Source organism: Cricetulus griseus, chromosome 2 (assembly GCF_003668045.3).
Source record: "Cricetulus griseus strain 17A/GY chromosome 2, alternate assembly CriGri-PICRH-1.0, whole genome shotgun sequence".
In the NCBI taxonomy this organism is placed as follows: domain Eukaryota; kingdom Metazoa; phylum Chordata; class Mammalia; order Rodentia; family Cricetidae; genus Cricetulus; species Cricetulus griseus.
Window position 1 is genome coordinate 262,264,506 of NC_048595.1, and position 17,794 is coordinate 262,282,299.

Sequence of the window (17,794 nt, forward strand, 5' to 3'; positions counted from 1 at the left end):
ACAGGTGAATATTGAGAGTCACATCTTACCAGAAGTCAGTAAAGCCAAGAAATGGTAAGGAAATGGAGTTTAAAAATATTTTGAATCTGAGTGTAAACATTTGTTTAAAAGTTGCTGGGGCCAAATGTTAGGAAACCTTCACTCTTCCATGAGATGTTTGCTTCCAGGAGCCTTTTCAGGTTGTTATAACGAAGATGACAGTGTATGGGATAGGGGGTGCCTTTGAACTTCTAAAAGGGATGCTGGAAATGGGATACTACCTAGAGTCTATTAATTTAGGGAAAGAGAAATCAGGTTGCAGACATGACTAGCATTCTTGTTTTATGGAAAAGGGAAGAAAAGCTGAGAAGTGCTTATGAAATCCCAGCCTGTACTAGCAACTGAAATCTAGTCATGGAGCTGTAGAACACCTCATCTCTCCCAACTTGTTTCAACAGTTCTAGTATAACTAAAAGAACTATGAGGCATGAATGAATGTTTTAAATAGTTTCCAAAGATGACTTACAAACACAAGGACATTGAATTAATTTTAGCTATTAATGGCTATAGCTACAACAAACAGTAGAACAGTAGCTAAATTCTTATATACATATGCCAGAGATTGGGGGTTTTCAGATTGGGAATTTAAGAGTCAAGGTTCTAATGTAAAAACCAGTTGCAAGACTAGGAAATGCTAGAAGGCGTGCCATGATGGTGCACACCTTTAATCTTAGCACTAGAGGTAGACACACGTAGGTTTTTGAGTTGGAAAGCAGCCTGGTCCATGTACTAAGTTCTGGGTCAGCCAAGGCTACATAGTAAGATCCTGTCTAAAAAAAAAAAAAAAAAGGTGTGTGTGTGGGTGCTAGAAATCGAAAGCACTACAACAAATGAAGAGTAGCTTTGATGGGCTCATCAGAAAAGCAAACAAAGTATTTGAAATAATAAAGGCAGGAATTAATGGCAGATACCAAATTGCAGATCTAGGACAGGATCAATATATGTTCTCAGAAACGAATACCTAGGTAAATCATGTTCAAACTGCAGGAAATCAAAGGAAAAGAAAAAATTATAAATGGAGTGAATGGCAGTGTTGTTATAAGGAACGGGAGAGAGCAATTTGGAATGCTGCTGTAGGGTGTCTGTACCACTTGAAAAACTGTCATGCCTGAAGGTGGAGTAGACTAGTTGTAAACTGTATACTCTAACCATGTGGACAACAACAACAACAACAACAAAAAAGGACAGCTTCTCTTAAAAAAAAAAAAACAGAACAAAACAAAAAACCTTTAAAGGTATTGGCCCCTGACTTTCAGATTGCATTATACTTACCAGGTTTGGGTAGTATATTTCTGCCTAAAACTTTATTTTGTAAATTTTTATAATTTATTGTTTATTTAGCCTTCTCAATGACCATTTATGTTTAGCAGAAGTTAGTGGAACTATCAGTTCAGTGCTCTAATAAATGGTAGTCCTAAGAAAACTCCTTTTAAATTCATACACAAAGTTTTAGGATATTAGGTATGGGTAGACAGTTTTAAAGAATGGGAGAATTCTATGCTGCTTTTTGTGAGGGTCACTGTAACTATTAAATACCACAGCAGTTTAGTTTTTATTGTTTTGGTAAAGTTTTTCCATATTGGTAAGTCTTTATCTTTAACTTTTTGGTTATTTAATGATGATTGAACCTCTAAATTGACAAAATACGATGAGATCTAAGGTTTAGTACTACATTTAATATCTCTAAATGAAAACAAAGACTTATAAGTGACATTAGTGACTTAAGTATTGTTTTCCCTGTGTATTTATGGTTTCTTTTATAAAGCCAGTAGTTTTGATAAAACATACCAATACTAATGGCACATTCAAAGTTAAACCTTGTCATTAGAGACTTCAAAAGAAAACAATATAGATAGATTTAAACATTCTAATAGCTTTGTTAAGCTGTAATTCATATACTATGTGACTCACCTAATATGTACAAGTTCATGGTCTCTAATACATTCAGATTTGGACAGCCAGCACTGTAATTCAAGAACATTTTCATCACTCACAAATATCTTCTATCCCCTGGATCAGTTACTACTTTCTCCCGCCCCCCTCCTAATCCCCTAAGCATGAGCATCCATTAATCTTTTTTTCCTGCCTCAAAAATATGTCTATTCTGGACATTTCTTATAAACAGAATCATATGTAATTTTCTGTGTGTGTGTGTGTGCCTAGCTTTAAGATTCATCCATATGAATGATTTTGTGTGTGTGTGTGTGCCTAGCTTTAAGATTCATATATCAGCACTTCATTTTTTCCCAATCACTGAATAGCATTTCTTTCAATGTGTATTTTACTTTTATGTTGATCTTTTTTTAGTTGATGGACAAGTGAAATTGTTTCTACCTTTTGACTATTACAATGTTGCTATGAATGCTCACATACTGTTTTTGTGTAGATGTGCAGTGTATGAGATCTTCACTTTTTTTCTCTGACATCTTGTTTTCTATCTTGTATTTTAACCATCTTGGTGGATAGTGAAGCAACATCCCTTCTGGATTTGACTTGCATTTTACTGAAGTTTCTGGTGTTGAGCATCTTTTCATGTGCTTATTGTCCATTCATGAACCCTCTCTAGAAAAACATTTATTTAGATTCATTGCTTATTATGCTATTCATTTTTTTCATCTAAAAAAAAAAGGAATTTATTTTCAAGGAGTATAGATGTGCTCTGGCTCATGGTTAAGAGGATGCAGTCTATAGCTGCTTGGCACTTCTACCTGTGTACTTGAGATGAGGAAAAGACATGACAGGAGTATGAATTAGAGAAAGCTACTTACCTCATGACACCCAGGGAGCCTAGAAAAGAGGAGGAGCTGGGGCCCCATCCCCTTGGAGGATGTGACCCCATTCCTTTCACTAAGCTTCATACCTTAAGGATTTCTGTCACCTTCCAGGAGTGCCATAGGCTGAAGACTTCACCTCAACATGTGATATTTGAGGACATTCAAGATTTAAACTAGAAAACACATTTTAAAATAGGGATCTCTTTTTATTACTGAGTTAATAGTTTTTATTCTAGATAAAAATTATATACTAGATATGGATATGCATTTTTCTTCCCATTCTGTGGGCTTTTAAAATTTCTTGTAGAAATTTAAATTTAATGGCCTTTAGTATTCAGCTACCATGCAGAACTGTTGAACAATTTGCTAGACTTACTGATGATGTTAATTGCCCTTAGTATTTTGTTTTTGAAAGAAAGCTCATGTTTTTTAATTTAAAAAAAATATTTGTATTGTTTAACATATATGGGTATTTTATGTGCATGTGTGACTGTGTACCATGTGTGGCTAGTGGCTGTGAGGATTCCTTGGGACTGGAGTTACAGACAGTTGTGAACTGCCATATGGATACTACTGGGAATTGGACTTCAGGTCCTCTGGAAGATCAGGGTGCTCTTTACCCACCGAGCCTCTGAAAACCTGGGCATTTACAGAAACACTTTTACTAGATAAGTCTTTCTTGATTTCTTATTACTGTTGTTTAAAGTATCTAAGATGAATTTTAAAAATCACAACCAGATTGCTAGTTTTACTTTGAGATCTGATTATTTTCTTTAGATTGAAAAACCACAAAAATTAATGGGTGTGGTCATTCTGACCAAAACATCTGAACAAAATTTTTGTTCACAAGCTACAATTTTTTCCTTTCCCTGAGGTTAACAAACATAGTTATTTTAATGACATTTATTATGAAATATATATTTTCTTAGGGATTCAATCTTGAAACTGCTGTTAGTCTTTCATTCATTCATTCATTTATTCATTCATTCAAGAGCAGGCTTTACAAAAAAGAAAACGGTATGCTACAGTGTAGGGCTTTTGGCAGTATGCAAATTGAGTTTTATAGTTACTAAAATTCAAGGTAATTACTGATTTCTTTTGTATAACAATTTTAAGTTAAATGAGCTTTTAGGTATTACTTAAACAACTTTCTGCTATATTAACTATTAAAGAATATTTGTAATATATTTTGCTCTTGTGTTGCAGTTGTTCATCTAGAAACAGGGTCCTTAATTCATTTCATTCTAATTCCCTTACAAAAAGAGGAAGATACAAGGGCATTATGTTTTCATTTTTAGCATTTGAAAGAAATTATAAGGAGAAAAATGAGATAAGAATAAAACAATTTTCTAACAGTTTCAATTGCAAGTTCTCTTACAAGGCACTCCAAGGTATTTTGTCTCACAGGAAAGCATGGTAGCAGAAGCATGAGACAACTGGTCATATTGTGTTCCAGTAAAGAAGCAGGGAGAGATATAGATATATGAGCCTTAGGTTACTTCCCTAACTGTTGTTTGCTGTGGGATCCCAGCTTATGGTGTTGCTCACAATTAGGGTAGATCTTCTCAACTCAGTTAAAGTCCACCTTCAAAGAGGTTTGTTGCTTAGAGGATTCTAGACCCTGTCAAGTTGGCAATCAAGATTAACCGTCAAAACCACTGAGTGGAGTGTTATAGACTGAAATATAGTATGTCTTACACTGCCATCTAATTCTGTATAGTTTTATATTTCCCATTTAGTAAATTGTTTCTTATGTGTTTTGTCTTTTTGTACCCCTATCACTGCCTTATATGTTAAATAGGTGGTTTTTTAGTATGTTTTATTTTATGCAGTTTTCAGGATTATTTTCTTTGTGGCGATTATACTTCCCCATCTTAAAGTGGCATTTATTACTTGAATTAACCCCTATGTAATTTTACTGTACAATTTTGCTCAGCTATGGGTCCATTTTCTTCTCTTTTCTTTGTGCTGTTGTCATTATACAAAGTACATTTTTCTGCCTCATAACCCCTCAATATAATTTTATAATTATGGCTTTATGTTTTTTTCTCGTAAATGACATAGAATAAAACAGGTATAGACAAAATTGTATCTGTCTCGTCTGTTGTATTTATCTATGTAGTCACCTTTATCCTTGCTCCTTATTTTTGTGGATTTCAGTCACTGCATATTTTCATTGATGCCTGAAGTAAAACACCCTTTAGTATTTCTGTTAGGACAGGCTGGCTCCTAACAAATTATCTCATTTTGTTTACCAAGGAATGTCTTAACACCCCCCCCCCAACACACACACACTTCAAGTGGTCACCTTCATAAAGAATAATTTTGCTAGATACTGGATTCTTTGTTGATGTCCCCCACCCCATAAACTGTCATTCCCACTTCCTTTCAGATTCCATGGTTTCTAAATAAGCTATCTATGAATCTCACTGAAACAGTTTTGTATGTGATGACATTTTTCTTCTGCTGATTGAAAATATGTCTTTGTCTTTTGGCAGTTTGATTATATGTTCAGATGTGGCTTTCTTTGAGTTTACCTTACATTATATCTCCTAAGTTTTTTGACACTCATTTTTTATTAGAAATTTGTTAGACATTATTTCTTCAAATACTCTCCCTGCTTCTCTTTCCTATCCCCTCATTCCAAGGCTCACCTTGTGTTTGCAATTGGCATGCTTGATGGCATCCCAAAGATCTCTGAAATGTCATTTTTTTAAATTCATTTTTATTCCTCAGATTTGAGAATCTTAATTGGCCTCTCTTCATCTTCTCTATTTTTTAAAAACAGTTCAAGGGCAAGACACCAGCTGTACTCAATATTTGAACAGTTTACCTGGAGATAGAAGACTTAGATCCTGTCTGTTAAGGGTCTGGTATAAAGGGGACCACCATTCTTCTTACATGCCAATTGCTAGTGCTTCTAAGACTGGCCAACTATAAAATGAGGTTCTCATGACCTACTCTCCTCATGTTTCATTAATTTGCTAGAACACAACTGACAGAACACAAAGAAACAGTTTATCTAGCTAGTATAAAGAATGTTACAAGGGTACAGGTGAATAAACAGATTAAAGAGATAAACAGGGAAAGGGGGCAGGCAGAGTTGTCAGGCCTCTTATGGCTTGTTTCTCTTTAGGAACTTCTCCGAGTTCAACAGTCCACAAGTTCGTCAACCCAGCCCTTTTTGAGCTTTTGCTGCTGTGTCATCACATGGGCCTGATTAGCTGTTTCATTGGACATTAGTTATCATCTCAACTTTCAGCTTCTTTGCCTTCCCTGGAAGTTAGGGGTGGGGCTAAGTTCTAGGCCTCCCTGTTTGTGGTGATTCCTCTGGCATTCAGCTCTGCATGCAGAACCCACAGGGACTAGTCATCCTGTTAATACACAAAATACAAAAAAGAATGGCTAGGTATGTGGTGTGGAAGTAAAGTAAAGCCTAGCATGTGCCACTTCTGGGGTTTTATCAACAGCATTGTGCAATGTACAAAAACAAACAAAGTCACACCACTTTACAGAAACAGATATATATATATATATATATATATATATTATATATATATATATAAAGTCTTCCTCATATCACAAAAATCTTACATCTTAAAAATTTCAGTTATTTTTCTTTCCCAAGTCCAAAGTTCCTATTTAGTTCATTTTCATAGTTCCTATGTTTTCACTGATGCTTTCCATTTAGTAAGACATGGTCTCATACTTTCTTTATGTTTCCTGGATATAGTCCTTTAGTTCTTTGAAATATTAGTAGTACCTGGTTATGAAGTTTTTGTCCAGTAAGTTCACTGTATAGCATACATCAAGGACAGTTTTTCTGAAATGCTTTTTTACTCCCTGTCTATAAGCCCACATTTACTGTTTTATTTGCAATCTTTTCTTTAAAAATTAGACATTTTTAAAAGTTAGTAGCCAATATTTAAGTCAGATTTTCCACACCTTCAGTGTTTGTATTTGTTTTTAATTATTTCGTTATTTTGCTGACAGATTTTTGTATAGTCTCCATTCTTAGATCGTTCTGCACAGCCTGCCTAACACAGTTAATGATTGATCAGCTATTTTTTTTAAATGTTTTGAACTAGCTTTTCTCAAAGCTTTTAAAAAATGTTTTTACTTGTTTGAGAATTTCATACAATATATTTCAGTCATATTACTTCCCCTTCCCCAACTCCTCCCAGATCCTTCCCTACGTACATACATACACCCCCAAATTTATGTTGTTCTTTCTCAAAACAACAACCAAGCCACCCCCCCCCAAAAAAAAACACCATGGAGTTGGATTTATATTGACCGCTTACTCTGGATACCCAAGGAAACTGATTCTCCCTCTCCAAGCCAGCAACTATCAGTTGTGAATAGCTTTTTGATTAGGAAGGGACTTTTTGCCCATTCTCCTCCTCCTAGCTTTGTCCCAGCTTTTATGAAAGGATACTTGAGTGTTTCTCGGGGCTTTCCTGGGCATGCGCAAGGACCTGTGAATGTGCATAGCCTTCTTAATATCTCTCTCTCTCTCTCTCTCTCTCTCTCTCTCTCTCTCTCTCTCTCTCTCTCTCTCATTCCTTTCTCTAGAATGCATGTGCCTTCAGGTCTCTGTGCATTCCCTTTTTAAAAAGCTAAAAGCCTTAAATTTCAAATGTCACTTTCTCTAGGAAGACTTCATAGGTTCCCACAGATGTTAGTTGTATCTCTACATGTAATTATAGATTGTCACTGCAGCACCCGTTATACCACCCTATTATTTCCAGATTATGTATCTCTATCTCTGAGTAGAGTATAATGACTATGAGTGCAGGGACTACAAATATAAGTTGTTTGTGATTTATTATCTAACATTGGCATTGAAGAGTTCTTTAATAGAAAACTTATAGCTGTATTTATGCGTGAAGGAACCAGTTATGCTCATTATTAGTAATATAAGTATATATTAGACAGTTGTATGATTAGACTCTTGAAATGACAAAAACTGTGAATGCCAAAGCACTATTTGTAAGAGGAGAAAATGAAATGTCTAACATAGTCATAGGTTATAGATGTCTCTTCATACAGAGAAATATAATGCAATAGGATGTGTTGCTGAAGTTGACAAACTTTGGTATAGTACTGGATAATGTGTATTTTAGGCTTTGAAGTCTGTGTCTCTTGTGCAGTATATCCAACTTGTAACAAAAGCAGTCAATTATACAGCCTCATTCAAGATAGGATGCAGAGAATCTCAGTAAACATTTGTTACAACAATAGGTAATTAAGTTTTCTACAAAAGCTGTATCATAATTAATTCCAATATTTTGAAATTTTTCTATTGCTTTCAATGTTTTTACTATTGGTAGCTACACTTCATATCATCTCTATATTTATATACAAATAAGATCTATTTAAACATCATTAGAAGGCACTCTTAATCTACCACGTTTTACCAGGTGTTTGAAAACCATTATGGGACGAATTTTGCCAAATCATTCCTTAAATACCTTTGTTAGAGCTTCTGGATTAGACAATTTTATTCAAAGTAGAAATTCAAAACAGAAAAATTTGAGTACTGGAAAGATGATGACTCAGTAGTTAAGAGGACCCACATTTGGCAACTCACAACTACCTGTAACTCCAACTTCATGGGGAATCCTGCATTTTTGGCCCCCAGGTATATCCACATACACACAATTAAAAATAAGAAAATAATTAAAATTTGTTGTGATACTGGATTTTAACTTAAGGAATTCTTACTACAAAATAAGTATGCAAGGTGATAGATGTATTAATTCACCTTATTTAGTCATCTTACAATATATACATATCAAAACATGCACTGTTTTTATTATAAACTATACTTTTCTAAGATGTCTGGAGACAAAAAAATGAATGTTTCCTTAGATCTATATATCATCTAGAAATAGCTTATACCCTAAATCTTTAAGAATCCAATATAATTTGTTAGATTAAAATACTTAATAATTTTGCAAAATATTCTTTTTTTAAAGATTTTATTAATTTATTATGTATACAACATTCTGCTTCCATGTATATCTGCACACCAGAAGAGGGTACCAGATCCCATAAAAGATGGTTGTGAGCCACCAAGTGGTTGCTGGGAATTGAACTCAGGACCTCTGGAAGAGCAGTCAGTGCTCTTAACCTCTGAGCCCTCTCTCCAGCCTGTTGCAAAATATTCTTAAAAGAATGCTATACATGCAGCATCTTTGAGTGTGGTGTAGTGGATAGGTTCCTTGACTAAAGACAAGGTTCTTCACTAGACTGCAATTCTCCATAGTACAGTTATCTACCTGTAGCCATTTTAGCTACTGAATTTATATTGCTCTCCCTAAACTGAGCCCAATCCTGACTAATGAAGTTGAAATGCAATAGTTTATGGAATAGTTTATCTCTAATAAGACTTTTCTGACCTGTGGTCCCACACACTTAAATGAAGTAGAGCTATTATTAGGCGACAGATGTGGTTCATACCTTGTAAAGATAAACAGTGCTATTATTGAATTACAATTTTACAGTAAAAACTGCTGCTATAAAGAAGTTGATTTACATACTTAGGTTTTTTTGTTTTTTTGTTTTTTTTTTTTGGAGACAGGGTTTCTCTGGGTAGCTTGAGCCTATCCTGGTACTTAATCTGGAGACCAGGGTGGCCTCAAACTCACAGATATCTGCCTGCCTCTGCCTCCCAAGTGGTGGGATTAAAGGTATACGCCACCAACACCCGGCCCATACTTAGTTTTGTACAAGTCTCTTTAACTTTTGAGTTTTTTGGCTTGTCTAATTTTCTCTTCTATGATACCTATTCCATATTAGAGTTGTTAATAGTATGCCAAGGAATTCATGTGTAGTTGTTTGGTATGTGTGAGGTACCAAGCCATCCCTACGGACCAGAGAAAGGTGGTCTGTGTTGATGCAGACAGTATGGCTGTGAATAGACAGAAAGTATTCAGAATGGGAAATTAAATAAACTGGAAGTCTTATCAGACTATATGCCCATTTTCTCCTATATCATAGTCAATGTTTTCATGATTTTTTTTTTCTTCAGATGATGTTCAGGCTTTTACTTCATTCTTTTATCCCCGAGCAATCATTCTATTTTGTTGAACATTCTTTCACTTTGTATTTAGTAAACACATTGTATGTGTTTTGCACTTGAGTCCTGAAATTACCGTGTTCTTCAAACATAAACAGTTCCTATCAAGAATTTGTCATCAAATGAGTCAAGGAAACAACAATTTTAAACAAAACAAGAACTGAGAAGTTAAAAGATTAAGGAAACCAATATTAACTTTTTTAGAAATTGAGTGTTTAGGGGCTGGAGAGATGGCTCAGAGGTTAAGAGCACTGGCTGTTCTTTCAGAGAACCTGAGTTCAATTCCCAGCATCACTTGGTGATGCACAACTATCTGTAATGAGATCTGGTGCCCTCTTCTGGCCTTCATGAATACATGCAGGCAGGATACTGTATATATATAAAAATAAATAAATCTTTAAAAAAAGAAATTGTTTAATGTTGAATAAAAAGATGATTTGTTTCAGATTTTGTCAATCTGCTTTCAGATCTAACTAACCTTGGTTACTAAAACACTATATGCCTTAGGTTCTCAACCTGTGTGTTGTAACCCTTTGGGGTCACATCAGATATCCTGTATATCATATATTTACATTATGATTCCTTTCTTTCTTTCTTTCTTTCTTTCTTTCTTTCTTTCTTTCTTTCTTTCTTTCTTTCTTTCTTTCTGTTTTTTGAGACAGTGTTTCTCTGTGTAGCTTTGGAGCCTATCCTGGCACTCGCTCTGGAGACGAGGCTGGCCTCGAACTCACAGAGATCTGCCTACCTCTGCCTCCAAGTGGTGGGATTAAAGGCGTGCGCCACCAACACCCGGCCGACATTATGATTCTTAACAGTAGCAAAATTACAGTTATGAAGTAACAACAAAATAATTTTATGGTTGGGGGGTCACCACAGTATGAGAAACTGTGTTAAAGGACTGAAGCATCAGGAAGGTTGAGAACTTCAACTATGTTAGCCCATGTAATACTTGGCAAAGTTGTTTCTAAGTTTCAGAATGAAATAGGTGTAAAACATTTAGCCTGGTGCTTAATTCCAAAGTTTATGAATAGAAAAATAATTTGATTCCTACTAAGCAGAAAATGTGAAAAGTGGTGGTATACAGTTGTTTTTAAAGATAGTTTATTAATGGCACTCAATTTGTAATTGTTTCTCTTAAGTACTTTAGCATAAAAAATTCCGTTAAGATATATGGATCATAAAAAATACTATCTTAGGTCTTTACAGTTGCTAGTGGTTCTGTAAATGTTACTAGTGGCTCTGTAAGTCACTGGTGTTGAATTTGTCTACTTAAAAGAAAACATTTCTGTCTCTCTACTTCCTTCAATCTCTAGTTTAGCATATTTGCTGTTAATTCAATTGTGGTTTATATTACGAGGGTAGTTTTTAAAACTTTCATTCATGAGATATTTAAGCAGGTCATTAGTAGATTGATATCTTTTCTAAGATCCAGTCATCATTATAACCAATTTTATTTATTTGAAGAATTTTAAACTATAATTTTAAGAAATAATTTTATTTAGAAATAAATTTGCTACATAACTTGCTTTTAATTTAAAATACATTTTTATTCCTCTGAAATTAAGTTTCATAACTGCTTAAACAAATAGAAAATAAATTTCCAGTGCAGAAACAGCAGTTTTTTTAAAACAGGATGGCTGGTAGTTTGAATCAGAATATTGCAGCCCACAGCTGGTTATATAGATCAGTGATAGAAGACTTGTCTCACACACATGAAATCTAGTTATTAAAGTTTGGTTCCAGCACTAAAGTAATAATCAGAATATTGTGGCCTAGGAATTCTAGATCCTAATCCCTTGTGAAACTGACCTTCCTACTATTGCTGTACTTTTTTATTTATGTATATTCATGAGAGCCTGCATGAATTTATGTATACCACATGTGTTCAGGAGCTTATGAAAGCCACAAGAGGGTAGGTCCTGGGAACTGAACCCAGATCTCTCTAGAGCAGTGAATACTAAGCCATCTTTCCAGCCCCTCATTTCTTTCTGTATCTTGGCTGTGCCTAAGTAGTGTGCTGGTGAGTCAGTAGTGTTTTTTGCATCTGAAAAGTGTGCATTATTGTTGGTTTTTCATTTTTGGGTCTTCCACTCCCATCACATAGTGTCTCCCTGTAAAACCATTCCATCAAATAGGAATTTTAAATATGCAGAAGTCTATTTCTGTTATATACAATTGGTCTATAAGTTGTGTTATTTTATTTTGTTTTGTTCCTAACAACACAAATTTATCCTTATTTCCCTTCTTATTCCCAATAGCAAAATTTCATATACCGAAACTCCTTTTTTCTATTCTTTCTCCTAGAGCTATCTCTGTCTTAGGTAAAAACATTAACACAGAGAGGTAGTCATTGATTTTTGTGAATATTCAATGAGATACATAAAACTAGTCAGATTGTAATAATAAAGTAGCTACATTCCTTTTCACCAAAATTGTACAGCATTTAAATAATATACTATAGTGCTTGTGATTACAAAATGCTTACAAATGTTTTATTGTTACATATGGTTAAGACAGATGGCTATGGATTAATTTTCTTCTCCTACCTTACATAAGCTATGTCACCATTAGAACATTTAAATGACTTGCATTCTGAATGTTATATTGTTACACTGTCTGAAGACTAAACTTTAAAATGTGTTACATTTTAGGTCAGAAGACATGTCTTCATCTACATGGCATCTTTCCTTACCTCTATGTGCCATACGATGGCTATGGACAACAGCCAGAAAGCTATCTTTCTCAGATGGCATTCAGTATCGACAGAGCACTTAATGTGGCTTTAGGCAATCCATCTTCCACTGCTCAGCATGTGTTCAAAGTATCATTAGTATCAGGAATGTAAGTATATGATTATCCTTTAAATTTTGCTTCTCTGTATTTCTTTTGTTATTTTAATTAGATGAAAACATTCAAATGAAATATATTTTGTTCATACTAGTTTTACTTTTATAATAATGGTGCTATGGTGAATTTCTTTTTGAAACTTTGCAAAGTAACTTTTTACAGGAATGAAAAATAAATGGCTGCAAGTTTTTGTTTTAACGTTTCCCATTTCTCTGCTTCCTTGAACTGAAGAAATTCATGTAATTCATACTTACTTTATGGCACCTTTACTGTATATACTGTTTTGGTCTTTGGAATGTTGCTCTGCTTCTTGTCACTGTACCAAACACCCGAGACAATCAATTTATAAAGAGAAAATATTTGATTTGGGTTACAGTTTATAGATTCCATTTATATGTCCAGTGCCCATTGATCTGGTTGCTGTGGGTCTGTGTTGAGAGAGTACATCAGTACAGAACATGTAGCTGAACAAACTACTCACCATAGGCCAGGACACAGGAGAGGAAAAGGAAGAAACTAGTTCCTTAAGTCCCTTTGAGAATGTGCTCCAATGACAGACCTCCCATTAGACTATTCCTTTTAAAGGTACCTTCTCAGTAGTGCCTTTAACTCATGGACCTTTAGAAGATATCCAAGATCTCAACTATTTTACTTGCATATTGCAAAGAAGAAGAAAGAAGAAGAAGAAGAAGAAGAAGAAGAAGAAGAAGAAGAAGAAGAAGAAGAAGAAGAAGAAGAAGAAGAAGAAGAAGAAGAAGAAGAAGAAGAAGAAGAAGGTGATAACCAGTACATATTACATGAAGTAGACTAATTTATCTGTTGGATTGTAATTGGTGTAGAAGGAAAGAAGATGGAAAACACTAAGAAGAATGGAAGACTTGTAGCAATTGTAGATGGGATGCTCAGAAAGGGTCTCATTGATAAGGTCAGTGATGTTGCTATTACATGGATAAAAACATAAAAGAGTAAGATGGAAGGAAGTAGCAGGGGCCCAGGTGGCTGAAGCAGAAGGAGAGTAGGTAGAAGAACATGTAGACCACTAACTTTAAAGGTGCATTTTCCATACTTTGGTTTCTAGTTTCTCCAGCGTTGGCTCTATTTGATTTGACAGTTGTGAGATGGTGGTTCTCAAATCTGTAAGGACAGGGATTGCACCTGAACAATGGTATGGTGAAATGTAGGGCTTTCCGTAGGCTACTTTTAGCCAGCCTCTGAGTACAAGAAGAATACTAAGTAAGGTCTCTTATTTGGGGACTTGACAAGAATTCTACAATAGCTTTGCTGTATTCTGCCTTTTTGAATTACACTGCAGTGAAAGATAATAGCTCCTGCCTCCATCTTTTCTTCCTTTATCTTGGATCAGATCAGTATCTAAGCCTGATGGCTATCCCCTGCCTCTTTGTCTCTCTGCTCATTTCCTTTTACTTGTTCTCCTTAATAAATTCTGCTCACTGCATTTCTTTCTTAGCAAGCTTAAACTAAAGGAGAAACTCTGTTGATTAGGGACCAGCAGTCTGTATTTTAATAAAACTCTCTGTCAGTTCTAATACGCACTCAAATTTGAGGATCACTGCAGGAGGCTGTTCTGTGAATTTGGAATTTTCTTCTGAGTTGCTGCATGGTACTGAGCAGCCAGGGTCTGCTGTAAGCTAACTAGGGTTCCTGTAGCAACTGTATAGGGGAACAAAGATGTAGGAAAACATGGATAGAGAAGCAGGAAGTACAATATGACTGTTTTATCAGTCCAGGTAATAAAGTATGGTAGCTTGAACTAGGGTAGTAGCAAGGGAGTAATGCAAAGATCAGCTTCTGGATATACTTCTGAGGGCTGTTGAGATTTGCTGTTCAGTTGGTTGAGAGTTGTGAAATATGTCAAGAATGACAATAGGACTTTTTGTTTTTGAGTCTGTATTGATGGAGCACATTGAAGGAAAGATCTGGAGTCTGTGCTTGGATGTTTTGGATTTATATGTCTGTACAATCGAGTATAGAACTTAATTTTTTTTCCACATTTTAATCTAGACTTTCCTATGGATAGTAATTTTTAGTTGATTCCTGTTTTGATTTTTTTTTCAAATTGCCTGACTTCAAATCAGAAAAAAAAAAAAACTCTTCTCATAATGTAATTGGATCATTTTTTAAAAAGTCACCCACAGAGCTCATGAAATAAAGCTTAACCTTCTAACCAAGCTACATGATCTGACCTCTATTTACCTATTTACTGTGTTCCATTGAGAGACATTGACCTTTGCTTTCAGTTCTTGTGTATGCTAGACTGTTTCCCACCTGAGTTCTTTGTACAAGCATGACTACTTTCAGAAGAATGTTGTTATGATTATCAGTATTCTATATATTAGCCCATTCTTTATTTACTTTAGCCCTTAACTTGAATTATTTTAAGTTTTGCTCTGGCTGGGCGGTAGTAGCCCACGCCTTTAAGCCTAGCACTTGGAAGGCAGAGGCAGGCAGATCTCTATGAGCTTGAGGCCAGCCTGGTCTACAGAATGAGATCCAGGATAGCCAAGGCTACACAGAAACCCTGTCTTGGAAAAACAAAAACAAAAAAAAAACACCCAAAAAGCCTAAGTCAGAGAAAGAGCCATGTGTATTTGTTTATTAGTACACACTAGTACCTTTTCACAATGTTGAGCACTATATTAGCCAAAAGAGAGACAACAATAGGTTATAAATATGGCTGTTGGATAAGATAGAGAGAGAGTATTTCTTAGGGGGACTGTGAAGCTGGAGAGCTTGAACCTGTGGTCACTAAAAGCAGGAGAAAATATGTATCCCAGTTCTGGGGAAAGGAGAGAAAAATCACCCTTTCTCTGTCTTTTTTGTTTACACCAAATTGGATAGTGCTCACCTACATGTAGATAAGTCTATTTTTCTGTATTCCCCAACTAAGCAAGCCAAAATCATTCAGAGACTTTCATGGCTAAAAGAAATAGAGGTCAATATATAGAATTTCTAGGCTATATTTTAGGGATATACATATATATGAATGAAAGAAACCAGGATCACATATTTCCAAATAATTTTGGTTTAGTAGTTACAGACTTACTCAGTGTCTGAAATAAAGAGATGAATTGGGGGGGGCACTAAAGATTGCTAGCAAAGGTAACATGCAACACATTAGTGGAGGTTTTCTTCTCATTTATTGGGGTGAAGTTGACCTGTCTCCTGAGAGCTGTGTTTATGTATATGAAAACTACAACAACCGTAGGAAAAAGTTAGAATTTACTAGCAAAAAAATGAGAATCCATCTGTATTAGTCAAGGTTTTCTAGGGAAACAGAATTGATAAAATCTATATACACATATAAAGGGGATTTATTAGCATGGCTTACAGGCTATGGGGCTGTTTCCAAAAAAAAAAAAAAAAAGTTCAAGAATCCATCCAATAATTGTCCAGCCTACAAGGCTGGATGTCTCAACTGATCTTCAGTGTACTTCTGAATCCTGAAGATGGAGGCTGAAGGGGTGCCTCAGCAGCACGCTATGTGACCTTGTCAGTGAGATTGAGGGCAAGCAAACAAAACGTTTCTTCCTTCCACATCCTTTATATAGATTTAGGGTGGGGTGTTCCTACTTCAAATGGTCCAATCAAGTCCAACTGCTTGGGTTTTTAGTTAATTCCAGATGTGGTCAGTTTGATCCCCAAGAACAGCCATCGCAGTGCCATACATCTTTTATCACTTTCTTCATAGAAAAAGCAGCAAATTATAGAAGGAGTAGTGGCACACCTCACATCAGCCTCTGGCCTCTTCATGCATGCATGCATGCACATGCATACACACACGCTACATAGATGCACATATGTGAGCATACATGCCACACACATACATAGGACAAGATACTGACTATTATTTATAAAATGATAAAAGTGGGATGGTGAGATGACTCGGTGGTTAAGAGCATTTATTTTTCTTGCAGAGGACCGGGTTCAGTTTCCAGCACTCAGAACATGTGGCTCATAGACATTCAACTTCAGTGTCAGGCCATCCAATCTGACACTTTCTTCTGGTCTCATGGGGCACCAGGCACATGTGAAAATGGAGGTTTTCGTTCCACCTGGTCCCACAGCTGCTTTGCCCCAAATAAACACCCAAAGACTTATATTAATTTATAGACAGTTGGCCGATGGTTAGGGTTTCTTACTGGCTAGCTCTCAATTATTATCCCATAACTTCTAATAAATGTATTTCTACATGGCCTTATCTTACCAGAGAATGCCTGGTGCATCCTATCTTCCTGGTCTCTACATGGCGTCTCTCTTAAGGCCTCTCTGTCCCCTTCTTCCTTTCTTAGCCCTGCCTATGCTTCCTGCCTGGCTACTGGCCAATCAGTGTTTTATTCATCAACCAATAAGAGAAACATATATACAGAAAGACATTCCCCATCACACATGTGTAGTATACTCATAGACACATAAAATAAATAAATCTTAACAATAACGGGTGAAAGACAGAGTTGATCAGAGAATACAATTCTGAGGAAGGTGAGTTAAGCTGAAATCTGAATGAAAATAGAAAGGAATCTATGCAAATGCCAGGAGCAGAGCTTTCTAGACTGAGGAGATAGCAAGCAAAGAAATACATGAGGAAGGATCAGATACAAGTAAGGGATCATATTAGTGAGCCAAGTTGGTTTAAAATGGCCAGAGAAAAAGAATAGTGAATGATAATGACAGTATTAAAGTGAGAGACAAGGATGAGATAGGGGCACATTTTAGATGTTGGGAACTAGCAAAATAAAAATTTCATTAGACATTACTTGGTAACAATAATAGAGGTAGCTGTGGCCCAGTGTATGAGAAGTTGTTTTTAAATTTTTAAAATTTTATTATTGTGTGATTATGTACACAGTGTCTGGTGGGTGTGGGCACTTGTGTGCTGTGGCACATATATGGAATCAGAGGACAAAGTCAGATGTTGTCTTTTATCTTCTGCCTTGATTTTTAGATGGGGCTTCTCTACATTTGTTTCTGCTGTGTGCTAGGATGAATGTGCTGGCCAATAAGCTTCCAGGATTCTCTTATCTCTGCTCTC

General features: G+C 35.6%; 1 protein-coding gene across 5 annotated transcripts in view; it reads left to right on the top strand.

Annotated features, from left to right (window-relative positions):
- Rev3l (REV3 like, DNA directed polymerase zeta catalytic subunit) overlaps positions 1–17,794 on the top strand; it is a 142,732-nt gene that overhangs the window by 31,063 nt on the left and 93,875 nt on the right. For all 5 annotated transcript variants that reach the window (XR_003482698.2, XM_027402162.2, XM_035440360.1 and 2 more), the window contains one exon: positions 12,549–12,738. Coding sequence is in view for 4 of the 5 variants with exons in the window: in XM_027402162.2 (XP_027257963.1) it covers positions 12,549–12,738 (190 nt within the window). In the remaining variant the exon portion in view is untranslated. The remainder of the gene's footprint in view (positions 1–12,548; positions 12,739–17,794) is intronic.